This window comes from Amblyomma mixtum, chromosome 2, assembly GCF_055824585.1.
Source record: "Amblyomma mixtum isolate Tamu chromosome 2, ASM5582458v1, whole genome shotgun sequence".
Taxonomy (NCBI): Eukaryota; Metazoa; Arthropoda; class Arachnida; order Ixodida; family Ixodidae; genus Amblyomma; species Amblyomma mixtum.
Window position 1 is genome coordinate 239,463,710 of NC_143013.1, and position 27,551 is coordinate 239,491,260.

The 27,551-nt window shown below is 44.9% G+C and overlaps 2 protein-coding genes and 1 long non-coding RNA gene across 3 annotated transcripts; 2 read left to right on the plus strand and 1 right to left on the minus strand.

Moving 5' to 3' along the window:
* The first annotated feature begins 2,343 nt into the window (after positions 1–2,343).
* Positions 2,344–11,427, plus strand: LOC149363104 (uncharacterized). The gene is made up of 3 exons (XR_016288557.1): positions 2,344–2,548; positions 9,704–9,777; positions 11,065–11,427. It is a non-coding gene; the product is annotated as an uncharacterized LOC149363104 (long non-coding RNA).
* Positions 3,181–4,326, plus strand: LOC149363105 (uncharacterized). Its single transcript, XM_089567493.1, has one exon. It carries the CDS (start codon positions 3,181–3,183, stop codon positions 4,324–4,326), a length of 1,146 nt encoding a protein of 381 aa, XP_089423619.1.
* Positions 11,428–18,377: 6,950 nt separating the features above from the next.
* On the minus strand, positions 18,378–22,330 carry LOC149363106 (uncharacterized). The gene is made up of 4 exons (XM_089569887.1): positions 22,226–22,330; positions 21,083–21,153; positions 19,194–20,113; positions 18,378–18,642 (listed from the first exon to the last, which is right to left on the minus strand). Exons 2-4 carry the CDS (start codon positions 21,132–21,134, stop codon positions 18,526–18,528), a joined length of 1,089 nt encoding a protein of 362 aa, XP_089426013.1. The 5' UTR covers positions 21,135–21,153; positions 22,226–22,330; the 3' UTR covers positions 18,378–18,525.
* Between the last annotated feature and the right edge of the window lie 5,221 nt (positions 22,331–27,551).

The following is a 27,551-nucleotide window of genomic DNA, read 5'->3' on the forward strand; positions in this document are numbered from 1 at the left end:
TAGAAAACGGGGTCACTACTTTATCTGTACTTGGGTTACTACTTCATCTGTACCACTTCACCTGTGACCAGGGCAAATCCTGAGTAGAGCTCAGAGACGAGCCTAGTACTGCTGTGGCGACGATCATCAAGCAAAGCCTGTCTAGTTGGCCCATCAGAGTGCCGAGCATGGCGCCAAACCATAAAACGATGCAGGTGGAGGCATGACTTGGAGCAGCTAACTATAGACCAACGCCTGGTACGTAAGCAAGATGCGGTGGCGCAGATCTTGCTGGCTGTAGCGATCGGGGAAAACACGGAGGCGAAAAGTAGGCCTCGAGCCCTTAGGAATAGGTGACAGCAAAAGTTTTCAAAGCTCTCCTCTGATTTCACAGTGCACCTATGGTGTCATTTCATCAAAAACAACCAAAATAACCCTAAAAAAAGTTCTGAAAGTTAGAAGCGTCATATCGAAGGCGTTGTATTAAGGTGAAAGCCTTTAATGCCTCATACTGTCGTGACAAGACCCGTTTGCAAATGTGTCCGCGTTTCAGATGCATAGCCAATTTGTACTTAACCGGGTGCAATCGAAATACATCGCAGTATGATATAAAGTGATTTCACGTTTATATCATTGCAATTAATGACTACATGACTAATTGATAATTACTAGTATTTAAGAATTGTTATATGGGACTGTGCACTGCACCTGTACCTTAACTAACACTAATTATTCAGTATTCAGTGTACTGGCTAAGTTCAGGTTAACTATCATTACTACCATTAATAGTTAGAAGTTTCTAGACGTTCTATAGACATTGTGTCGAACATTCTAGATAGTTCCATCACTTGATAGGTGAGTGACAGGACATGATGGTTGGCATTAGAACAATGATAAAGACCAATTAGCCTAATTACCCTTGCTAGTCACACCGGATAAATAAAACCAAGTAGGAAATTGGTCGAGTTGGGGAATCGAACCAGGGTCTCAGGAGTGTGAGACGAGCACGCTAACCACTCCGCCATGCCAGCTCGATGATTTGGAACAAAGGCGCGTGTAGCTAATACGACGTGTTCGTTCACTGCCATCTTCCTCCCTTCCCTCACGGCGAGGTTCAGGTGTCCGCCGACATATGCGAGACACGGATATTCATTTCCTTTCCTCAAAAACCAATTTAACGTCGAGCAAGGCGTCGAGCGGAACGGGCGATGGCGTTCTGTGGACTCCCTGGCAGCGTTGCGAGACGCTGTCGCGTTCCACTCTTAGAGGCGAAGCTTAACATCTTAACCACACATCAGTGACACAAGCAGCAACACTGCGCTTAAGGCTTTCGCCTCACCGCACTTTAGGTCAACAAAGTGCCCCCTGAATTTTTTAACACGCCTCGTTACGGGCGCGTGTGGGTGATTCCTCGTTTAGAAAGTGGGGGAGAGAGGGAGGGGGTGGTACGGAATGGGAGCGCGGCCGATTAAACACATTTAAAGAAGATTTTCTGAAATATATACTTTTCTCGTTTCGCAGAGTAGGCATGCAGCGTCGTTTTGAAGCAATCTTTTTAAAACACCACCATAATTGGATTAGCAAAGCACCCAGTGGATAGAGCGCCTTCTGGTGTATGCCATGCTTCAAAATGCACATATATCGAGGCGTTTTACAAAGTTTGCTTCGAAACAAAGTAGGATACAACGTCACACTTTTTTTCAAGGCACCAGCAAACTGTTAACAAACGGCCATACTCTTTGAGATAAGTACTCTGTGAAATAAGAAAAATATTTCGTAATTTTTCTTACATGTGTTTCTATGGGCCGCGTACACATGCGTGTTCCCAGCCGGGAGCCATTCCCATGCGTAGGCGTTTTAAATATACATCGCTTTCGGAGTGGCGTTTTATACTTTCGGAAACTCTTCTAGGCTGAATTTGGTTGTTCTTTATTGAAGAACGACATCATGCGTGCACTGCGTAATCGAAAAACTGCCTTGAAATCTTTCGCTTTCATGTGTTCCTACGGGTGCTATGCCCGCATTCGGATCCGCCTGCCACGAATCTCCCACTTTGTAAACACGTTGTTGGTCTATATGATCGTAGTTAAGATTGCGAATCTGCTCTGCTTACAACAGCATGATTCAAGCAGGAAGTTTGAATCATTTCCGTTTCGCAGAGCTCGGCTGAATTTTTTTCTGATGTCGTTCGTTTATTTCCGGCCGGCCTTCAGCTGCAGCCTCCAATACACTCGTTACCTACGCGATGACTCACCAATATACAGCTTTCGTATGGTTCTTCTATATGAGTTGCAGAGCTAGGTGTGCAGTCGTTGTCGGCACATGACATCCGTTATTGCACAGAGCGATGTAAACCACGGACTTGAAAGTGTGTTCCCGTTGGAAACGACTATTCTCCGCCACCGCACCACGTGTACACTCGTCAGCGGAACAGACTCAATATTTCCGTACTTAAACGCTTGGCCGATACCAACTTCCGCCAGTTCGATTGCAGAGAAAGAAGGTCGAAAGCGAAAAATGAAAACATTACAAGTCCTTGTGCTGCTATCTTGCATTGCGTTCATTGCTGGTGAGTGTTTGGATCACTTCAATGATTGACTGTTTTTGAGGCTGGTACGCACCATCTCTGCTACTCATGCTAGGTAACTTCACCTTCAGAGTTTCCGTTAGGGCGGTTTCCCTAACCCATGTCTTGCATTCGTCGCATGGTTTAGTCAAGTGTCATTAAAATAGCAATTTCACCAACCCACATACGGAAATTACATACCGCTTCACATATCCTGAGCGCGGTTATTCGGAATGAGAAAGTACAGCAGAAGGAACGTTCATATCGACTGCTGTTAAGAACCAATCGCAAATTGCGGGTGAGGGAGTCGCTATTTGCTGCTTTTCTGACGCAGATATTAAAACTATGAGCATAATGTTATGAAGAATGTCACGACTGACTCGTCTTTTCGCTCACTTGTGGCAGGTAGCAACAGCGATGTTGTGAACCGAATGCGCTACTGACACGTGCCGTGCTTATCTTATGAGGCCCACCGACCAAGCCATCCGTTATCGGCAGTGGTCCCGGTGACGTCACTAGCCAAGAGGCTATAAAACTACTAACCGCTAATAAAGCTCGTTCCTTCTTCTTCGCCAACCACTTGTCGATTCGCTACAGTGGCGACGAGCGGCCCACCGCCGGGCACTGGCTGCTCCATGGCAGCCCACGTTGGACCGCCGGGTTTCGACGAAGTGGAAGACAGTTGGGAAGCATACCAAGTACGTCTGGAGTCATATTTTGAAGCCTACGGAATCGATGATTCGAAGAAGCGACGGGTGCTTCTAACGGCAGCTTTAAGTACAGCAACAGTCGGCAGAATAACGGGGCGTTGCGCGCCGGCCAAGATTCAAGAGCTTACCTACGAGAAGCTGGTCGAGCTACTGACTGAGCAGTTTGCGCCGCAGGGCAATGAAATAGCGGAGTCTTACAAGTTCTTCACCAGGTATCAGCGTCCTGACGAAACAACGAAGGACTTCATTGTCGCAATTCGGAAGATGGCCTGCGGTTGCAACTTCGGTGAGTCAAGGGACAGGATGCTACGAGACAGACTAGTTTGCGGCCTGCGTGACGCTGGAGTTCAGCGAGCACTCTTGTCAAAATCGTCGCTGACACTCAAAGAAGCAGAGGAGGCAGCTTTAGCGGCAGAGATGGCAGCCCTCAACGTGGATCACATGGATAAGACAAAGGGTCAAGGCAACGTTCATGCTGTTAAGAGCAAGCTGCAGGGTCCACCGCATTACCAGAAGACTCGCCTGCATACTTCACCTAGACCGAGCGATGGTGTTGTTTGTTCGTGCTGCGGTAGCACTGGGCACAGAGCAGCGAAATGCAAGTTTCGCCGGGCGGAGTGTTTTCGCGGCCGACGAAAAGGGCATCTAGCGAAGATGTGTGTACTGCAACAACCAGGAGTGGCACATTGCGAAGAGCATCCTTCAGAGAGCGACAGCGAGCTTTGTCTGCTAAATGTGTACACTGCATCTGTTAACTTGGTCAGGCCCGTGGTTCGCACCTTCGACTGGAGTGGAATTCCGCTGAAGATGCAAGTAGACACCGGTTCACCGGTCTCCATAATTACGTGGGGGACATACTGCAAGCATCGCCACGCCTGGCCTGCGCTCCGCGAGACGTCTTTGCAGTTGTCCTGCTTTCTTGGCAAGCTTCCCGTGAAGGGGGAGCTCCGGCTTCCTGTCTCGTACTCGGGTAAAACTTTGGAAGCGAAGCTAATCGTGCTGCAGTGTGACGGCCCGAACTTGTGCGGACGCGACGTTATCAGCGCATTCGGTTCACAACAGTGCACTTAACAAAGGAGCAGCGCCACTTCCTGGCTTCTAAAAGATGAGTAACAAGCGTCAAGCGCCTAAAGAACAAAAATCAAGCGCATAAATAGCAAATAGGAATTATTTAAAAATGCACTGCTTGAACGGAACGAAATTTCTTATCCCCTGGAAGACACATTATCATGACGAGGATTGAGTTAAATTGTTTTCCCTTCGAGGCAAATTTCTTTCTGGATTGAAGCACTGCGAAACACACTCCAATCGGTTTAGGGCACCAGGGAACATCACCAATTTCAGAACTGATGAACCATGGTGAAGAAATCAAGATAGTATTTTACACGAAACGAATGGCAGCATAATTGTTCTTGGGAGCCTTTAATGAAAAAAAAGACGTTTTCTAGAGAACAAAGAACTGCTCTTCAATGTATCCAAGCTACTACCTCAATCCTGATTAGTTGGCTACCATCGAAATGAATATTCTCTTTTCCCATGATAAGCTCTCCCTCTGCAGGCAAATTTTACACTACTGTCCGTTCACAACTGGCTCGGTATTTTTTCTTTTCTTGCGGGAATCTGTAAACTGTTAGCGCTGATATTTTCGCGGTCGCTCAAAAGACGCGGGTCGTGGGGACACTGAAGAACCAGGACCATAGGAGTGCAGGCGCCAGAGACAGTCCAAGCGGTCGAGGCCGGGCTCACGAGCGATTCCCTCCGCGCTTCGTCCTCTTTGCCTGCGATCGGCGCCCCGCTGGCTGAAGATCACGTTGAGTGGAAAATCACAAATAACACACATGACACTGCTCCCCTCCCGAAAGGCGCATTGTCCCGATGCGCCGCGAGGAAAAATTAAAGCCGAAAAACGTGTAAAGCGTGAACCGTTAGGCCATGTGCTCAGTGCGGTCACAGTACACTTTGAGGCGAGCGACGTGAACAACTTCATAGGCGGGCAGCACTTCGTAATTTAACTGGCCTACACGGCGAATCACCTCGTACGGGCCAAAGTATCTTTTCAGCAGCTTCTCGCTAAAACCACGGCGTCGGATTGGAGTCCACACCCACACGCGATCACCAGGATTGAACATCACGGTGGCCTTGGTTGTATCGGCGAGCATCGACTTGCTGACGGGCTTCGATGCGAAGGCGGGCCAACTGTCGGGCTTCTTCCGCATGTTGGGTAACGAGTTGAGCATCGGCGTGAGTGTAGACGTCTGCGTGGTGAGGCAGCATTGCGTTGAGCATGGTAGTGACGTCCCTGCCGTGCGCAGGAGGCGCAGGAGGTGACAGGGGCTGCAGAGCGGGGGTCGGGTGGTCGAGCGGTGGCGGCGACGAGTGACGGACGATGCAGGCGTACGTCAAGGCGGGTTGTGCCGGAGGAGGGGTGACGACGCAGCGAGGTAAAAGTGCACGTTGCGCTTCTTCTCGGACGACCTCCGTGAGGGCGGATGAAGAGGAGCAAGCGGCGGGTGGCAGACACTTCCGGAGTTCCTCCCTAACAACTGCGCGGATGACCTCGCATAGGTGCATAGGGTGCATAGGTGCATAATGTGCATAGGTGCATAATGATCTGCTCTGGCTGCCAGGGCGCGCTCGATGTTAGTAGCCTCAGATATAAAGCCGGCCACGGTTGCGGGAGGATCCCGAATGAGACCGCCGAATATGTCGGACTTTACTCCTCGCATAAGAATGCGCACCTTCTTGTCCTCCGTGGTTCGGGGATCGGCTCGGGCGCTAAGCCGCAACACGTCTTCGACGAAACTAGTGACGGTTTCATCGGGGCCCTGGAACCTGCTTTGCAGGAGGTCCTCTGCGCGTTGCCTGCGATGAAGGTTAGCAAAAGTGTGGCGCAGTTGTGCCTTGAAAGTATCCCACGACGTAAGAGTCCAAACCAAACCACCAAACCACGTGACGTGACGTCACGCGGTGACGTGACGTCACCAAACCACGTGAAAAAAAGAAAAGAATGAAAAGAAAAAATGAAAAAAAAGAAGAGAAAAAGAAGAAAAAAGACAAAAAAGAAGACAAAAAAGGACGGCTGAGCATGGTAGCGGTTGCCACCGCCCCGTTTCAAAGGGGGCGCTCCTATCCATCCATCCATCCATCCATCCATCCATCCATCCATCCATCCATCCATCCATCCATCCACCCACCCACCCACCCACCCACCCAACCACCCACCCACCCACCCACCCACCCACCCACCCACCCACCCATCCATCCATCCATCCATCCATCCATCCATCCATCCATCCATCCATCCATCCATCCATCCATCCATCCATCCATCCATCCACCCATCCATCCATCCATCCATCCATCCATCCATCCATCCATCCATCAATCCATGCATTTAACATGCCACAAAAACTAGAAAGAAGCAGTGACACCGAACGAAAACAAATATCAATAACGCTAGGGGCGACACTTTCCGTTTCGCACCAAACCTTTGTGGGGGCGAGCCCCGTTCAAACCACACGAACGAGGAAGCAAAAAAAAAGCCAATCGCCACAACTTGCCCAAAAATGTGAAGAGAAAGGCAGGGCAGGAGAAGAGAGGCGAGTTTGGCGAGGGGGGGGGGGGGGGGGACAGCCTTGCATTCCTACCAACAAAGAAGCATCGGGGAGTTTCCCTTGCCCTTACCCTGCCTACGGCGCCGCGTACGTGGTGTGGGGGAGGGGGAGGGAGGGAGGACGCCGTCAAAATGCGCGGCCGTGGGCTGCCTCTACAAAGCAACAATTGCATGCACGCTTCCGCTGCGTGTACGCTAATCGCGGGTATGATTGGTAGCGTCCAATCTCAGTACTTGGTGAGTGAAATTAGCAAGCGAAATGCGTTTTCGTTTGAGCTTTTCATTTCGAATTTTCAAAGTGCAACAACTTTCGTTTGCATGCTCTGATTTCAGTAATTCTGTTTGAACTGGTCTCAGAAACGCAATTTAATTTGATTTAATCATATCAATCGGTACCGGCCTAAACTTCTCTGTGCCTCTTTGAGGAAAGAGGTAGTGTGTTCGCAATGGCATACAATTAAAGGTGCATATGTCGTTGCCTCTAGTCCTTGTCGCCAGCTCCCCTCCAACTTGACTAGCATATGTAAGCTATATGCAACGAGAAATCCTACAACACCACCCCGAAACGCTGTACGGTCAACAGTTTCTCACAACTTGATACGAATGTATTTGAGAAAACTGGCACCACATTGAAGTCAGCCAGTGGGTGGTATACACAGAACAAGGAACAGGTATATGATAGCGTGAAAAGCCGATGCTGGGCATTGTTTTGAAAACTCCATCGCTGCTGATGCTTGGCTTTGCTTTGAATATTGCTTCTCTAAAATTCCATCGCTGGAATTTTCTGTAGCATCAGCGAGTATACGGACACACAATCATATTCCAACAAACGCCGGCGGCTTTTCTTTTAATGGCGTTAGAATGTCATTCACCTTAAAAATATGCCATCAAAATAAAACACTATTCTTTAAAATTTTTCTAGTCGCACAAGATATTGCTTTAAATATTAGGAAAACAAATGAACGTAACGAGATGAAACATGCTCTGTCATCCAGAGTAAATATCTTCACAGCGGCTTTTTTCGTTCTGCGGTATTCTGGAACTTGTTCTTTGCTCTGAATGTTATGCTTAGCGTGAAAAAATGGAGCAGCTTGAAATAAAACGCCCAAAAGGACAAAAAAATGCCGCCATCGTCAGGAAGACGTTGAAGTAACGAGCGTTAGGTGTTCGGTAGCGCCATCTATCGTCCATGTGATGTACTGTCACGTGATTAGGCTATCTTTCCATACCTTACTGCGAGAGGGCGCCTACCGCCTGGAGGTCGGATATTTTTGGCCAATTTGGGCCGAAAAAGTTTTCGACTATTTGGAGGGCTATTTTTCCTTTCCTGAAGGCGGTAGGTACCCGATCGTAATCAGGTGCAAAGTGCTAACGACATCATGTTAAGGCTAACCGCACGTAAATATTAACCTTTTTAGACAATATTGACGTCTTAAATGTCCTACTATCGAGCCTGTTACGAATATTCATTAGTTAGGTCATGTCGTTATCGGTTAGTTAATTATAAGCGATTAAATATTGGGTGTTTTTTTTAGAAGGTCCAAAATTTTTAAAAAAAGGTAAATTGCTTTAGATTTATTTTAGCACTGGGGCTATACTGGAGGCTACAGCGGGCGCCAGGCAAGAGGAAAACTGCTTTAATTAGTTCGCTGATTAACAAAATATGTTAATTAACTTTTCTAATTTTTGTTTTAGGGGATATGTTGTATTCGCAGAATTGGAGATCGTCCTCTAAACAGTCCAACCGAGAAAAAGCAATTTTTGATTAAAAATTTTTCACGCACGTTACGAGGCGCGAAAAATTCACCCTGGTAGGCATCTTCAGACCGTAACGCAGCGGCGGGAGCGCCTCTGACGTAGTTCACTCCGCCCTGCGCTTTGCGTCACGCGTCACGGACTGGCGGCCTGCGCTATCGCTGCTTATCTCGCTTCGCTCCGCGGCCTCAGGGAATGCCGCGCTGGAACAAAAACGCATTGACACAAAGTGCAGGGCGGAGCGTGCTACGTCCCAGGCGCTCACAGACGCTGTGTTACAGTGTGAAGCTGCCTACCGGTGTGACTTTTTCTCGCTTCGTTACGCGCGCAAAAAATTTTTTCATGAAAATCTTTTTTCTTGGCTGGACTGTTTGGAAGACGATCTCCAATTCTGCTAATACAACATATCACCTAAAATAAAAATTATAAAAGTTAATTAACGTATTCAGTAAATCAGCGAACTAATTAAAGTAGTTTTCCTCTTACCTGGTGTCCGCCGTAGCCCACAGTATAGCCCCAGGGCTAAAATAAATCTAAAGGAATTTACCTTTCTTTAAAAATTTTGGACCTTCTAAAAAGAAACACCCGGTATAAGCATAACCACAACTATATATTAACTTCATTAATTAATTTTGGTGTCTAACCTGTTCTACTCGTATAGAGGATTCCAAATAGCTAATTGGTTTTATGATGCCTCATTAATTACTGAGTTACAAACGATTAAACATAGGCATGTGACTAGTTAATTATGACGTTACAAAATCAGTGACGTCACCAGTAACCAATTTGGTATAATAATGACACCCCCAATCAATCCCCATTTAAGTTGCTATAACTATTTACTATGGGGGCCGCCATCTTGAATTTCTCAGACTTTCACGCCGAAGGAAGGTGGTAGCAGACCTCAAGAAATCGAGAAAAGTGATGATTAGGAGCTAACGCTAATTAAATTAAGCGTTCTCTGTTTCTGGGTAGCTTTTTAGACTCGTTCGGTCAAAGATAAACATACAGTGATTAATCTAACTTGTACGAATTAATTTCGTGACATTCCCTGTGTACTTCACCTTTTTCTTCCTGCAGTCTTCTCGATGTCGGAGGAGGACGATAACCGGTTACAAACAGGCAGACGCAACCCACGAGCTAAACGTGAGCACGTAAGTATTGCGATAGTGAAGCTTATAAACATTTTTGTTTAACTTAAAAACATACACAGAGAGAGAGAGAGATACTTTTTACTGAAATATAGAGAATTTAGCCGGCGTTTAAAAATCGCTGGCATGCTACTCTGCGTAGTGAGGGGAATTTGGGAGATAAAGACAGAAGGAGAGCAGTGTGGAAAAGGTAAAAAAAATTGAAGATAAAATGCGGCCATGAAATGGGTACTAAGGTTGCAATGGCGAGTATTGACGTAACCTATCGAATGATGGAGTGCATAGTCCGACAAATGGGCTGACGAAGTACACTGCATGAAGAATGCATGAAGGTAACGTGCAAGTGAATTTAAATCTTATCGAGATGTCCAATGTCTTTTAAATATGTAAATAGAAAGTTCATTGCAAGTCTCTGTTGCCTAAGGCAGGCTAAGGGACCTAAAACTTTGTCCATTGTTAGGGGCACTGGGCAGAGCTTATGCATGCAATGTTCATAGTACGCACGCTCGTTAGCATACGCAGGGCACTCAAGCAGGATATGTTCCACAGTTTCTATCGAGGCACAGTTGTCACAATGCGGACTGTTCATTTGTCCAAAACGGTATCGCAAACCATTTGTATATGCAGGATTCAGACGAAGTCGATGATAAAGTGTTTCCAGATGTCGGAGTAAGCTTAAGAGACCACATCTCAAGGGAAGGGAAGCGTAGCGGGGGGCGGCAGAAAGTTAGATGGGCGGATAAGATCAAGAAGCTTGCGGGGATACGGTGGGCGCAACTGGCACAGGACAGGGTTAATTGGATAGAGAGGGCTAACTGGGAGAGGCCTTTGTCCTGCAGTAAGTGTTGTCAGGATGATGATGAAATGATTTCCGAAATCGCTTTGCTTAATTCAGACAGCCAAGTTGCCGATCAAAGCAATGGCTTGAGGAGAAACTAAGACAGCTGCTCTACTAAGAAAGCGGAGCCATCATGTGGAGACCTAATTTTTTATGTTATTCCGCCCAGAAGATTGTAACTGCGTTGACTAAGTGATTATTTGAATTAGGATATTCCCTTAATGAAAGAAAAATAAAATAACATACATCACCGGTACACATGCGTGGTAAAAACCTACAGAAAATAAACTCAAAACACTGCCGCTGGTAGAAATGTTTTTATCGAAGTGATATTACGTCGCTTCGCTGATACGACCCACCTTACGTATAGGTTAACGTGGGAAGCCTGGTTACGTGCTTATTTTTTGGCTTCCTTTATTTTTATTTCCTTTTCTATTGCCTTCTACCTTAAGCACCTGCCAAGCAAGACTAATGAGGCCTCGAAGGATGTCCCCGCAAACTCAACAATCAAGGCCGCAGTAACCACGGAAGCAGGCAACGATGGTGCCACGACTGAAGCAAGAACCGGTGGTGCAGCCACCGATGAAGCGACCAATGCTGACACGTAGAATACTAGAACACCGCCGGACACAGCTCGACGGCTTTTAGTGAAAACGCCAACATTGAAGCTGATTGAGTGATTTTAAAAAATTTCAGAGGATATGAGCGGACACGTAGCTATTACCTACATTGTAGAAAACCACCCTTTAAGAAAATGTGAAAAGAGCACTTCTGGCATACGGAACACAGTCAATAAAGTAAATGCCGAATCATGATGTAAAGATTTGATGTTTTATTTTTGTAAGTGGAATTTTTCTTCATATACTTCAATTGAAAAATCCCTGTTTTACGTTACGGTGTCATCCTAGCCGTGAGCTATTCCTTAGTCGTCGCAGTCTGCATTCACACTGAAAAGGTTTATTCTTTAAATTAGAGCAGTGTTTGGTCAAAATATGGAAGGTATTTGAAATGGGAAAGGAATTCGCAGTACCCCGTGGCAGAAGCAATTGGACATGGTAATTGTTACAGCATTTTAAATTTTTATTTCAACGCCGTGACATATACTTTTGTGCACCCTATTGAGCTGGATTTAACACCAATCGGACACTATATCGCTCATAAAGATCATCATCAATCTCATTGTCAGCCTGAATACGTCCCCTGTAGGAAAATGTGTCTCCCATATCTCTTCAATTAACCCAGCCTCCCGCCATCCACCCACCTATTCCACCTACCTTACATTCTGCCGCCCCCTGCCACGCTTCTCTTCTTTTGGAATCGAGTCCGATATTCTTAAGAGCGTTCGGGTACCTTGCCACCACATTACATGGCCTACCCACATCCATTTCGTCCTCTTGATTTCGGCTAAGAAATCATAGACCCACACTTGTTCCCTTACGCACTCCTTCCATTTTCTGCCAAGGCTACATCTATTACTTGCCATACCATATCTCACACCCTTTATTCTCAACTTCAAGTTCAACCCTTTTCGTTTTCCTCTACGGTTCTTGCACATAAGTTAGTGCCGGTAAGACAGCCATTATATACCTTTCCCTTGATGGATATTGGCAAACGGTGATTTGTGATCAGAAAGAACCTGCCAACCACATTATTCTTCTAATAGTTATTTTGCTTTCATGATTCGGAGCTGCGGTCACTACCTGCCAAATCAACCTCGCTATTAATTGCTAACTGCTGTTTATATCTGAGGCTAACAATACTTTGGTCTTCTGCATGCTAATTTTTACACCCCCTGCTGCCTTCCCTGTCTATTTCACTGATCAATCTTGGCGGTTCATCTGAGTGACTTAGCAAGCCAGTGTAATCACCGAATCGCAGATTACCATGGTGTTCTCCATTAATTCTTGAGCTGATCTGCTTCGAATCCAGGCCTCTTGATTCCCCATGTAAAAAGCCGTAAGGAGCTTTGGCGAGAACGTCTCTCCCTGCCTGACACCTTTGCTCATTGGAATTATTGATGACTTATTCAAGGGCAATGGTAGCTGTGAAGCCGTTCAAGATGTCTCCCAATATGTTATACATAAGGCTCTTCTACACAATGATTCCGCAACACCTGCACGACTGCTAAGGTTTAGACTCGGCTCAATCAAATGAGTTTTCGTAATCTATGAAGGCTGCATAGGGCTTGGTTATATTAAGTCCATTTCTAGATCACCTGATTTATATTGTTAATATCGACTATTGTCCAGTATCAGGTAAGAAATCCTTTCTGGTCATTTGTTTGATTGAAGTCAAAGGTTGTCCTGACTATATTAGCGATAGCCTTATCGGGAACGGACAGTAGTTGATTGGTCAGTAATTTAAAAGCGATTCACGGATCCTGCCTTATCGATTACTACAATGATAGTGGTCCTCCAAGCTTTTGGTACCCTCGAGGTAACACAGAACGGCGTATACGCGGTGGTTAGTTTCTTCAGCACAATCTCCCCTCGGTCCTTCACCACATCTGCTGTTACCTGATCCACACCAGCTGCTCTCCCCCTTTCCATTGCGCTTAAGGCTTTTTTGACTTCCTCTTACATTACTAGCAATGTCGCATACCTGTCTGACCCTGTTCATCTCATTTACTTCGGGATTACATTGGCCATTATGTAGATTCGTATAGAACTCTTCACCCATTTTAGATATCTTATTCATATTGCTACGGACATCGCACTCTTTGTCTCTTAAAGCATGCAGCTGATATTTGCTTGCGCCTAGTTTCTCATTCGCTCTTTTAAGCTTCCTCCGTATACAAGAGCACTCTTCATTGTATCCATGTTAAATTTCCAAATGTCAGTTCATTATCATCATCAACCTGACTACGCACACTGCAGGGCAAAAGCCTCTCCCATGTCTCTCCAATTAGCCCTTTCCTTTGCCAGTTGCGGCCACCTCTCCCAACAAACTCCTTAATCTCATCCGCCCACCTAACTTTCCGCCACCCTCTGCTACGCTTCCCTTTGCTTGAAATCCAGTCCGATATTTTTAAGAACGTGCGGTTATCTTGCCACCACATTACATACCCTGCCCAGACCCATTCCTTCACCTTGATTTCGGCTGAAATATCATGAACCCACGTTTGTTCCCTCACCCACTCCTCCCGCTTCCGATCTCTTAACGTTACACCCATCATTTTCTTTCCATACCTCGCTTCATTGTCCTTAGCTTAAGCTGAACCCTTCTCGTTGGCATCCACGTTTCTGCCCCATAGAAGGTGTACCGGTAAGATACTGCTCTACTTTCCTCTTGGGGGATATTGGTAAACTGCCATTCATGATCTGAGAGAACTGACCATATGCACTCCACCCCATGTTTATCCATCTAGTGATTTCCCTCTCATGATCCGGATTAGTGGTCACTAGCTGCCCTAAATAGACATATTCTCTTACTACTTCCAGCGCTTCGTTACCACTTGTTAACTACTTTTCTCTTGGTAGACTATTCAACATTATTTTGGTTTTCTGGATGCTAATTTTTAGACCCAATGTCTACTCTGCTGTCTAACTCATTTACCATGCTTTACAGTTCATATCCTGAGTGACTTAGCAAGTCAATGTCATCACCGAATCGAAGAGTACTTAGGTATTCTTCATTAAAGGGTCAGTCTACTGAATTTTATCGACCATATTTTCTTTGCGGCAACCGATAGCTCTTTACTCAAATTACCGTTTAGCCAGGTGTGGTGCCAAGAAGTGCAGTAGAACATTTTAAAATAGAATTTATTAATGTGGGAACACATCTGTACGAGATGGTAGTCTCATCTGGCAACCATCTGGATTTCCGCCGCGCGGCGACAAACATGGCGGCGCCCGTCGAAGCCGGACCTCTCGCTTCGGACTGAATTCTCGTTGTTGCTGCCTTTTTCAGTGCGTTCACTGGCCATAAATGGGGCGCCTGTCTTTCGCTTCGTCTCATCTCGCCTATAAGAAAACATATAAGAGATAAATTTGCTTTATTTTGATAATTAGAGTGACGATTCTGCCGCTCCTAGGCTTAAGTGGAGAGTCGGTTTGTTTACAGCATTGGTTCCCGTCCTGACGACCAGATGGCGCCACTATAGGCTGAGTTTATTTTTGCGTCTCTGCTAGCATACGCTGAACTAAAAGTGGGAATGTGTCTGCGTTTTGCGTACGTGTAACTGTAAATATTCATGTGATTTACAGAAAAAGCGAGCGGTGCGTCTTCTACAGTTTACTAGAACAAAACGTGCGTTTTCTCTGACATTGGGGCATACAAATGGTACGTAGTATATTCACTTATGCTTCTACAAAAAAAGACTACCACTTTCTTGAACAAAATGAACGTTTGGGGTCGCCACCATGCTTTTTTACGCGACTTTTAACGCCAAAATAAAAAATAAATTCCTGCCTAAACCGGGCGCAGACCCTTCGTTATTGATGTTATAGGGTGCCAACTACCAGAATATGCCATTATTTATACACTCATCTCGGTGAGTAGGCTGACCTTTAACTCTTATCGCCAACTGTTCCCAATTCAGGCCTCGGAATACCTCCTGTAAACACGCGGTGAATAGCATTGGCGAGATCGTGTCTCCCTGCCGGACACCTTTCCGTATTTGAATTTTATTGCTGACTTTATGAAGAACTATCGTAGCTTTGCAATTGTTATAAATATCTTCCAATATTTTCACATAACACTCTTCTACACCCTTATTCCGCAATGTCTGCATGATAGCTGAGGTTTCCACAGTGTTGAATGCATTCTCGTATTCAATGAAGGCTATATATAGGGGTCGGTTATAATCTGCGCATTTTTCGATCAGCTGATTGATAGTGTGAATATGGTCTATCGTCGAGTATCATTTACAAAAGCCTGCCTGATTATTTGGTTGATTGAAGGGTAAGGTTGTGCTGACTTTATTAGTGATTACGTTAGTAAATACTTCGTAAGCAACCGACAGTAAGCTGATCGGTCTGTAATTTTTTAAGTCTTTGACGTCTCTTCCTTATGAATTAGGATAATGTTAGCATTCTTCGAAGCTTCTGGTATGCTCGAGGTCATTAGGCATTGCGTATACAGGGTGTGTAGTTTTTCTAGCACAATCTCCCCTCTGTCCTTCAACAAATCCACACCAGCTGTTTCCACATTTTCGTTGCTCCCAAGACTTTTGTTACTTCCTCCTTCATTACTGGTAAGGTGTCCAATTGCTGTGCACTTCTGTCGCTCTCATTAACGTTTTGATTGTGTTGCCTACTTTATAGATTTGTGTTGAACTCTTCGGCAACTGGGACCATCTTATCCATATTGCTAATCATATTGCCCTCTTTGTCTCTTAACGCATAAATCTCGCTTTTACCTACGCCTAGTTTCCTCTTCATCGCTTTTAGGCTACCTCCGTTCTTTACAGCATGCTCGATTTTCTGCATTTAAACTTCCTGATGTCGGCTACCTTGCGCTTATTTATTAATTTCAATATAGCTTTTCTAGCTCTATTCTGTTTGTGCAGTTCGATGTGCTCATGCCTTGGCGTTTCTTCGATCTTTCGTCACCTGTGATAGCTTGCTGGTATCTTGTGGAACCATCTTACCGCCTACTTCTACGGCGCGTTCTGTAATGACAGCTGCGAGATTATCCTTCATTGTTTCAACATTACGGCCGTATTCCTCAGTTAAAGTGAAATATCTGTTCTGCATCGAAATTGCATATAACTCTACGTTCTCTCTCACCGCTAATTCGTTAATGCGCTTCTGTTTCTCTAGCTTCCTCCGTTCTCTCTTCAAATTGAAGCTAAGAAAAGAGCTCACCATTGTGTGATCACTACAACGGATCTTTCCGAGGACCTCCTCATCCTCTACGATTCCAGAGCGAGCGCATAACACGAAGTCTATTTCATTTTTAGTCTCACCATTGCGGCTTTTTCTCAATCAGATTTTTCGTCTCTTGAGAGAGCTTGCACGTATCCTTTCGAACCATCCAACCGCATACCTCTGCTGCGTACTCCGTAATGATATCTGTGAGATTACCGTTAATAGCATCAATATTACTATCGTAGGCTTCAGTTATAGCCAAATGTGTGTTCTGAGGCGATATTCTAAATTATTCTACTTTCCCTCTTATCGGTCACTCATTAATGAATAACTGCTTCATTATTTCAAGCGTTTCACCTTCACGTCTTTTCTACGTATTTCTATATAATACTGTCATGTGCTCACTACAACGAACTTTTCCGACGATCTCCACATCCTCCACGATGCGAGGTTGAGGGCATAATGTGACTTTCTATTTCAATTTTAGTCTGACCATTTTGGCTTCTCCACGTCGACTTCCTGTTCTCTCGTTTGCCGAAGAGGGTATTCATCGGCTTTAAGTTATTTTTTTCGTTACCTACACTAATAACTCCCCCCCCCCCCCCCCCGCGATTTCTAGCGCCTATGCCATAATAGCCAACCGCCTGGTCCCCGGCGTACTTCTTTCGTGCCTTCGCATTGAAGCCTCCCATCAGTACTGTGTATTGTGCTTTTACTTTGCTCATTACGATTGCACGCATTCATAGAAGCTTTCGATGATTTCTTCAATATGGCTGGATGTAAGCGTGTAATCCTTTACCATCTTATGTTTTCACCTCTTATTAGGCCTAATTACCATAAACGCCACCCTCTCGTAATGGTATAGAATTCCTCTTTGTTGCCAATCATGTTCCGATATGGATCAATAGTTACGCAATTATTAATCTTAAATTATTTATTAACCTTTTTTATCTTTATTTTTTTGAGGAAGCTGATACTGCGAAACTGGTGGTGGTCGATATCGAAGGTCGAGGGCATCTCCTTTGTGTCCGAGACCGCTACCCCCACAGGCTCTAAGGGTGTCTGGGAACGCCACGCCAAAGTGCGCGAAAATGGGTTTCACAGCCTGTGTCGCAATAGAAAGTCACTGGTACGTGCCCCATATTGAAGTAGAAAAATATAGTATTTTAATTAGTTTTCATTCTAGTAGAGAAAAGACAATCCTCGTCAGTAACTATTCCGTGCAGTTTGCGTTGCTTCCTCTGGAAAGAAATTCAAGGACAGGATTAAAAAAAAACTAATACACCACTCTAATTGTTTCTAGCCTCTGCTGTAAAGTGAAAAATCTTTGCATTGGCTTGTAATTATTTTTTGTGCGAAATAATTTCTATACGCATTCAGTCTCCTATTGTGAACATTAAATAAGTCCTAATAACCTCAATGTGGTCAATTCCACATGTAGAGTTAAGGATTGCTTAGCCGCGCGAAGTAGCGTTAAAGGCTTGTTTTGTGCATTGCCCCCATAAGATCGGAATGTTTGGAAGTGTTTTTAAGCCATTTACTTTCCTAGATTTAAAGTCCGAAAAACGACAAGTATGCCACATCAACTTAACTGTCTTTTAATAAAGAGAGGCTAGCCTTATTCGGCATTCTCCACACTGCGTCCCATTCGCCATAGCTCTTAGCATTAGATTTTTATAAGTTTATTCTTTGAAGGGGGTGTTTTAAGAGCACACTTTTTTTTCTGCAAACAGGGTTCCACTAGAAGGCATCTTGGAGTAGACTGGCTGCAAGAGGGAAGGAAATGTAGGCATCTTTAAGAGCTATATCATTCTTAAAGGCATCGCGCCAGCCCAGCGATCTGAAAAAGATGGGATAGCAGTGGATACTTCTGCACTGTTACCTCGAAAGATATTGTAATGACACGCTGAAATTCACTATCAGCATTTCATGCAGAAAATAGATTTTTGCACCAGTAGAGAAAAAGAACTCCATTTATTTAAGCGCGTTCGCAATTCTGCCCTCACAGCAGTGGTGTGCTGTACGGCCGCAAATGGACGGCATGTCCTTGTCAGTGGCTCATGCGGTGCCTGACAAAAACTTCCGCTGATCCCAGGTGGTGCTTTAGGGTGCCATGATTTCGGGTGGTCCACCAGCTCGAAAGGCTGCTCCTCCACCACCAACCGTCGGCATTTCCGGAGTCGCAATTGTGAAGGTCCGGGTTCCATTCAAGGGCCAGTTCTATAAGAGAGGGCACATGGCGAGCTTATAAAACATTTCATCGCAAGCATACTAAAGATTGAAAGACTCAGCAATAAGTGAAATTTACGAGCAGAGAATTTTGCTTTTGCAATCCCCTTCAACTAGCAGCGTGCAAATTATAAACTAAAGATTAGAAAATTTATCTGCTGAGAATAGAGAACAAGTAGGGCGCAGCCATCCTTAATTGTTCGTACGATCTTATGAAGCAGTACCGTAACTATTTTTTCGAAGAGATTCGGGGGACTGCAACATGCCTAATTGTTAACATATTCATTGCATTTTGATCTTCAGCAAGCAAGCATATGTGAAAAAAAAAATAAAATAGTCCAAACAGCATGTTCTTGCGACATGTGAAAGCATCAATTAAGAGTGCAGAAAGTATTCATGGAGATTTGCATCCAAACATCTTAAACAAAGCGCTTTCGAATGGATCTATGGTCTAACGGCATAAAAAATCAACGTCAAGATATTTAACTCTGAACGAGCTCATCAAGCAAAGGGTGATCGTGTTTTGTGTGCTAGATACTCACTCCTCCAAAAATCCTTCCTACAAGAGCCAGGCGACGCCTTCCATATCTAGATACTTCTTCACTGCTGGCACTTCCACTCTCTCTGGGAGCCCACCGAGGTCTTCCATATCTTGTTCTTTCTTCACTGCTGGCACTTCCACTCTCTCTGGGAGCCCACCGAGGTCTTCCAAATCGAGGTCTTTCTTCTTCACTGCTATCTTCACCGCTTTCGAAACCACGGGGGGAGAGCCTTCCAACCCCAGGTGCTCTTTCTTCGCTGCTTGCTGCACCTCTTTGGACACCGGGCGCTGGGCGCCTTCTGATTACAAGCCCGCCGTCTTCGTTACCTTGGTTGCCTTGGTTGCCTTGGTTGCCTTGGTTGCCTTGGTTGCCTTGGTTGCCTTGATTGCCTCGGTTACCTCGACGCCAAGGAGATGGTGGTCGTCGGAATCCACGTTGTCGCTGCTGGTCACTATCTCCATTATTCGAAAAAGGAGGCGGAAGCGGCCCTCCAGACCCTTGTTGTCCCTCTCGGCCACTTTCAGCGTTAATGCGAAAACCCAGCGGTTCTGGTCCACCAAATCCACTCTCTCCTCCTTGGTTGCCTTCACTGTCAGCTGGTGGTGGCATGCTTGGTCTTAGTCGCCTTCCTTGATTTTGGTCCCCATTGCTGGGAAAAGGAGATGGAAGGGGTGGTCTTTCAGATCCCATATGCCACCCCGGCCCACTCCGTGTGCCATTCGGAAACGAAGGCGGCAGTGGTTGCTGGAATCCGGGTTGACCGCCTTGACCACGGCCTCCACCAAACCCGAAACCAGGCGGTTGTCCTGCTCCTTGACTGCCGTCACCATTGTTTCCAATACCGCTCATATCCCCTGGTGGTTGGTCAGGCCTCTCCTGTGCGCTGATATAAATCCTGCCATTGTCAAGACTCGGCATGCCTGCGTAGTGAGGTATTTTTTGCGGTATTAGCGACTGCTAGTATATTGTTACAGGTTATATTCTCACTTGTTTTCCTAAATTTAGTAAATTCTTCGTTGCTCCAGCCTTCTCCATGGAAATTATCTCCGTTCGGCTTAAAAAGCTGCTAGTCTTTAAGATACTACTCATTTTTCTGCTTTTGTTCAGTTTCTGCTTTTCTTCAGTGCTTCAATGAGTGACTGTGCCATTTCGCTGCTGATGTCGTTCAGAAGATTTTTGCCCATGCAATCAAATTTATAACAAGTCGAAGTGCAATCGCCCTGCCCTCTATACTTTGGAAAGCCCGTGCAATTAAGTTCGCGTTAAAGAGCACATGCTGTCAGAATTTTGGGCAGTGCTCCACAGTAAGGCGACTCCTTTTCTATCCGATTCCTCTCGTCCCCCTTTATTATTTTCCTCATGGCGTGGTTCTTGTGTTACTGTCAGTAGTCAGTGTAGAAAATTTCGCTTTTAAATTGCCCAAAACTCTGCACCCCCCTAGATTTCAAAAGAACGATTGTTGAAGCCCTCTAAATCATTCCTGCTGCTCTACCAAACCACATTGGTGCAGCAGGACAAATCTCTATTTAAAGGATGTTTCCCACCAAATAATCATTTTTTTTACATTTTAGGAAATCAAGACCATTTAAATTTCTCTATCTTAACATCAGCCACTTCTGCGCATTCCTAATAAAACGAGGGAAAGCTTTATTCTCATTTTCCTGCTCTAATTCCTCTTACATCTTCACTTCAATATGGCGTAAACCCGCGCGGGAACTTCTACAAATATGTGTCCTCAAATGGCTTTTGCTCAGGCTTGTGAAGATGGCGAAATTTCTCACTGCTAAGACCAGGAGTGTACATTTTCAAGAAAACGACTGTGCAGTTTAGGGAATTATTTATGATACCTAAAGGCATTCGATTTAAGAGACACATTATTGCGGACTCACCGACAGCGACGGCAACCACTGCCAATAGCGCGAAAACAGCGAATATCTTCATGATGCGTCAGTGCTGGGACCTAAAAAGAAAGAGCGCGCCAGGGAGAAATATTAATTTATTATGTAATACGTGTTTGTTCTGAGGTTTTCGACAGACGGTTCCGGTTCAGCACATGAGTATGTGATGGCGAGATAATGCTGCACTAGCATAACGCTTAAAAAAAAGTTTACCTTCGCAAGGAAATTCTCAGAGGTACTTCATCTGCTGTTTATTCGCTACTAATGAGGTAGTCAACCTAAAGATATCTATCTAACATAGAAGAATATAACTAAGCAAATTTAGGGCTGCCATATTTGTTACTCGGAATTCAAGCTGCTCCGCAGCCATCACTGCACGCAGCAGCCACCAGGACATCCCGGAACTCAACGCCAGTGTTCTGAACTAAAAACAGTAAGCCTAAAAATGATAAAATTGGCCGCACTGAAGGGCTGTTGCCGATTATTATTCAGCAGCTAGCCTTTTAGAGAGTAGTGCTAACACTTTTACCGATGAACTAATCTCTGCAACAAAGGTAAATACCAAAGGATTAAATCCTCATCTTTTGCCCTTAATACTTGCAACCAGGAAACTCTAGTCAGAAACGGCGACATTACTTAGTGCTTTTTACAGAAAGATCTGGTTCAGATTCCAGGAGAATATTCGAGGCATGAGTTTTCTTTGAGGAAATTCGCCTTTTTTCTAACCTTTAGAAATAAAAGCCCACGTTAAAAAATTTTACTTATTCGGGACTAACAAACCATAAACATGTGCTGTACCAGTGTTCACGTATTTGGATACTGTACAACTATCGGTGACCTCCACCCTATAGCAACATATCTGCAAGAACGTCCATGCGCCATGCTAGCCTTCCCAATAATATCTTTAAGAGCAGGTAATAAAAACGAGAGCTCCTAAACGCTTAAAACATGCAATATTTAGGGCATTTCAAAAACCTGGTTACAGAAAATAAATGTTCCTGCTTTGGTCTCTAAGTAGCTAATGCATTCAATATTGAATAAAATAAACTACGCCAGCTAACATCGCATTCTAAACTCTGCAATCCCTCGATGTTGTTAGAAGCGGTTCAGAGTTACGTAACATGATCCACTTACCGTCCAGTGTCAAGTTCAGAAGGAAGATCTTGGTCAGATAGCAGAGCCAAAACATGTTAGAACTGAATTCTGACCTACTGCTGGAAGGGCGAACTTATATACGAAAAACCTCGAGGTTGCGAGAACTGCATAAGCTGAAAAAAGTTTCAAGAGAAGGATGGAAAACTTTCGGGCATTGAGCTGCCAATAATACCCCCCCCCCCCCCCCCCCGCTCTTATTTGTTGACGGCTGCGGAAGCCGAAGCGCAAAGGTGTTTGTTGTGTGACACAAGTCAGCTCGTCACAACATGTTCTGTGACTTGTGGCTGTTTACAGCAAGCGAGCAAGGCTCTCCACCAGGGTAACATTATTTCATTTTTTTGCAACCTTTGCCGCCTTCTATTGTTGTGAAACATACAAACAATAACCATGTTATTCCCTTTGGCAGGTTCAACATAAAAGGACACTAGAATGCTTAGAGAACATTTTATGATTGCTTACTTAAGAATGGTACATCGCGATATCGATTAACTTGCTAGAAGTTAACGCAGTACACGCATAACGACTGAGACTATAATTAAAAATTTGGCTCCGGCCTCTTCGGAAGATCGAAAATAAAGTCCTGCCTACCTTCCTGCGTTCTTTTTCAACACTTCGAGTCATGTCCGCACATCGATTAGTAAAATAAATGTGCTCCTTGGTCAAATATTTAGGGTAATCCTGCGAGGTGAAGATAATTACAAATATGCTGATTTTTTAAGCACATTGCTCTTTCTTTTGCGCTTGAGCGTTCTCCGGCCGATTTCTGTGCAAGTTGCTAAAAACACTAAAATGTGAAATTTGTCTGATTGAAATGCCTTATGACCTACAGACAACCTGCTCTTAAGCGCCGTAAAGCACCTCAGCGGAGAAGCAAGGAGAGCTTTGAGTGCTTAGTGCTATTGCACACCAACTGCCTGTGCTGTAGGCGTCGAAACGCTGCCGCCCCGGTCAATGGAGGCGGAATTCAAAAGGAGCCCGTGACGATGTTAGTGCAAGTTAAAGAGCCCCACGTGGTCGAAATTATTCCATAGAATTGAACTACGGCACCCGTTTTTCTCTTTCTTCTTTCACTTCCAACATCCTCCCTTCCTTTACAGCGTGGTTCAGGTGCCCACCGAGATATATTAGACCGACACTGCGCCATTTTCTTTCCACAGAAAACCAATTTACCACTTCACCATTGCAATGCTTAAGTGAGAGGTTTTAAAAAAAATGATCTTGTTCCGTACTTCTCTTCATTTCTTTATCTTTATCTGCTCTCATCATCGCGCAGAAAATTCGCTGCCTCCTTCGATGAGGTTGAGGCTACAGATGGCATGCTGACATATTGATCAGAATTCCAAATGGCCCAGGCTTCCAATTTCTTTCGAGTAAGCTTGTCAATGTCATCTTGTCATCTCCACATTATGAAGGTACTGTTTCAAAGTCTCAATGAAAATTCTGTTGTCAGTGCAGTGTCGCCCTTGGTCTATGTGTTCCTTCGTTGCAGTTGTCCTCACATTGTTTTTCCTATTATTTCATCTATGTAGGTTCTGCATGTCCGATCACTCCTCCGTATTGCTGCAGGCAGAAAACAGATATGGACAAGAACGAGATTTAGGCAGCGCAATATATATAGTAGACGTTTCGCTGTTTTACTCCGCAGTCCAGACGAATCGACTTTATCGGCAGCTGTACCTTCATGCCCAAAATTAATCAAGTAAGGCAGTGGTACACAATCCGAAGAAAAGCAGCAGCAGCTGAAAATTGGAGTCATGTAAGGAACGATCGAAGTACCCTAGCCCATTCATAACCTGGCTGGCCCGTTCTATTATCTTTCCTAAAGATGCTGTTGGGATCCTACACCGCATTCTTAGTTTATTCCTGCTATTGACAAAAAGCCACAGTGCTAAATTTTCCGTTCAATAACAAACCAAGAGAAATTTTTACGCATGACTTCATATACTACACTGGCGGTCACGCCGTAGTTCAACGGCGCAGTTCGTTGTGGAATTTCAAAGGAAACAAACCCTCTGTTCTTGGAATAGGCACCTGCGCATGTTTTTTTTTTCGAAGTTCACAGCTGCACGACTGCTCGGTGACAATCAGCTGCGTAGTTGGGCCTCGGTTTCCCCCGTTTCATAAACTGCCGCAGCAGGAAACGAAGAAAACCTCGACAAAACGGAAAAAGACAGGATTGTGTGTTTCCATCTTCGAACGCTGTCAGCCACATCCGGCTGAGCGCTAAGCGTCCCATATCAGGGGTGCTTTTTTACTGAAGTGTCTGAAAAGAGGAAAGGTGAAAAGCAGACCAAGGCCGAACATGAAGGCTATTTCCTCTTATTTTTTTTCTGCTTGTGCCTGTGCGTATGTGACACGAATGGTGACATGGTGGCAATCAGGGAACGTTGACAATCAGGGAAAGGGTATAGCAATGCAATTGCGAAAAAAGAAGGTCAGCAAGATTTTAGTCGCTGAGGCAATCAGTCTAAGGGGCTTCAAAAATTCCACGTAGGCTCACCAGATAACCGATTGCAGTTCACCAAAATAACAGCTGAATGAATTCGAGATTTCACTCAATCAAATGAACAGGCTGTCTTATGGAAGCGCCAGTCGACAATAGAACATACTCACACAATCAGTCAGGGAGTACAGAAACATGATGACTTTAACCAATTCCCACATATCTATCTTTCACATGTTCTACCAAGCATCAGCTTACTAAAGTGCGTTCGCCGACTCCTGTTCTCGTGAAACAGATGGTTTTCATTTTTTGGCACGGAGCCTATTTAGAGTTGTTGAACTTGTAGTAGCATAGCCTCAATAGTGATCAGCCCAGTTTTCCGGAAGCAGGCAGCACATCCACCATGGTTACTCCACTCTATCAGCCCTTTTTACTTTTTGTTCCTTTCCAGGATTGCGGTGCGGCAACACCATGATTCCCACCACAGGCGTCGTTCACGTAATGAGGATGAGTTCGTCCACGCCATCGCTGCTTATATATACCTTTAAAAAGAAAATTATAGAATAGTAGCAACTGCTCCAAAGTCAGTACCAAGGGGGAAACTTAGAAGATAGCCTGTAGGCCGTATATCGAACTGCAGACAGCGCAATGAGCTGAGAAAAGCAAGATGGTTGGGTAACGTTTAGAGGAAGAACAAGGCCAGGGTCGGTTAAGTAACGGTGTTGGGCTAGCAGAAATGGACTAGAAGGAATGGGCATCAACAGGGCACGCAGCTGCGGAAACAAATATTCGACCCTTCCTTATGGTAACGGAATGTAGTCTCAGAGACGGCAACAATGCAGGGGCAAGAGAATCAGGTTGCGGATGAGGTTAGAAAGTTTACAATGATTGGGTTGCACCATTCTCGTAGGACAAGGAATTTTTTCGGTCAGTGGTAGAGGCATTCATCTGGCAAAGGACGTGGAAATAGTTGGACTGATGGTAATGATTAACAGGATGATTATGGCGGCCTTCAGAGGTACCATCAGCTGCATATCGTGTTTGGTTCCACCTCTCGTCAACGAGACACGCGGTAGGGGCGTCTCAGCATTTTGCACGTGCTTCTGATAACAAAATTTAGGAAAGGAATTATATTTCTCGCCTACTTTAATATAAACTGAGGCTATTATAATTATAACAATTATAACTTGAGTAACGCCGTATGGTGAAGTAGTCTGCTTCTTTTGCAAAAACCTTCGCAGAAGTGTGGTACATGGGCTCAGTGGTGCCAGCCAGCGCTATGTCCCCGGCACTTTTATTTCCGCTTTGTTTTTACACAGGTCGCATTAACGAACATCGAGTATATATGCATATATGTGCGAAAGCACTATTCCCATGCGTAAACGCCGACTAAGATATTGCGATCTTTGTAGGCCTGAGGTATTGGTGGGTTTGTAGCAAGTAAAATAAATAAGCAAAAATTAATCATATAAATACCCATGACTGCGATTCGAACCCGCGGCGGCGTGAACAGATCAGCTTCACAGGCCACTGCGCGAGAGTCCTAGGCTATCGCTTTTTTATACGATATTTATTGAAATGATACGATGTGCTATGTACTAGAGCTATCTGCAAACATTACGATAAATGTGGCAAATTAGCACCCTAAGAAGAGAAGTGCTAGAAATGAGTGAATGCAGAGCACATAGCTTATACGTCATATTATGACACATCTCAGCAAACAGAACGATAAAAAAGAGCAATAAACAGCATAGAAATGAGAGGTAGTGCCATGCTGCCACTCTTCTAGTGCCACATTTCCACAAAAACTGAAGATAAGAAACATTAGAGGACAGAATGAGACTCGGTAAAACATGAAAAAAATATACTTGCAAGAATGCACGCACTACTGGGATGTAGTGTCACAGAAAAACACGAAACGGGATACTCTCTGTCCGACGTACAGGTGTACCAAACCAATGCCACCACCGCTTACAGACCGAAAAACGCTACCACGCCTCATTGATTCAAAAGATGAATACCACACAAAAGTTGCAAAATGTATGTGGAAACGCTGGCGGTAAACGGTTGTGCAGTGAATAATTTGCAGTACATAATAAATTTTAGTGCCTGGAAACACTGCATGCGGTCACGTTGCCAAAAATCGAAAGACCATGAGGCACAAAAGTCGCAGCATAACACTGGCGATTTCGCACTTCGTATTTCTAGAGTTGTTCACTTTTCTTCTAGGCAGAGGAGCTGCAAGGCAATTTGGTGACGTACGTGTTCATGTCACGTTTATGGCATGTTCATTGCCTCTTGCTTACAGTCACCTCAGTCGTTTAGTGTCTTTTCTCGAGACCTCCTTGGTTTGGTTTGGTTTATGGCGGTTTTGTGTCCCAAAGCGACTCACACCATGACGGACGCTATAGCGAAGGGCTCCGGAAATTTCGACCAGCTGGGGTTATTTAACGCGCACTGACATCGCACAGAACACGGACGTCTAGAGCTTTGCCTCCATCGAAACTCGACCGCCGCGGCCGGGTTCGCACCCGCGTCTTTTGGATCAGCAGCCGTGATCCATAATCCCTAAGCCACCGAGGCGGGTGAGATATCCTTGAAGACAGTACTTCTGATTGCAAGTGGAGAGTAGTTTATTTTGGTTTAAAGTTCTACGAATGCACACTTTCTTTCTTGGGAACCATGACATCATTACTGTCACTGTACTATTCGATGCCACTATTTCCGTATGCAGTATCCGGGAGTTTTGTACAAGCTTGAAAAGCATGTTTCCTACTGCGCAAAAAGGTTCAGAAGTCCAGTCCCCAGCATGGCCGTTTTTTGGGTCAACTCTTCCCATGCGCTCGTTTGCTGCGCAAATAA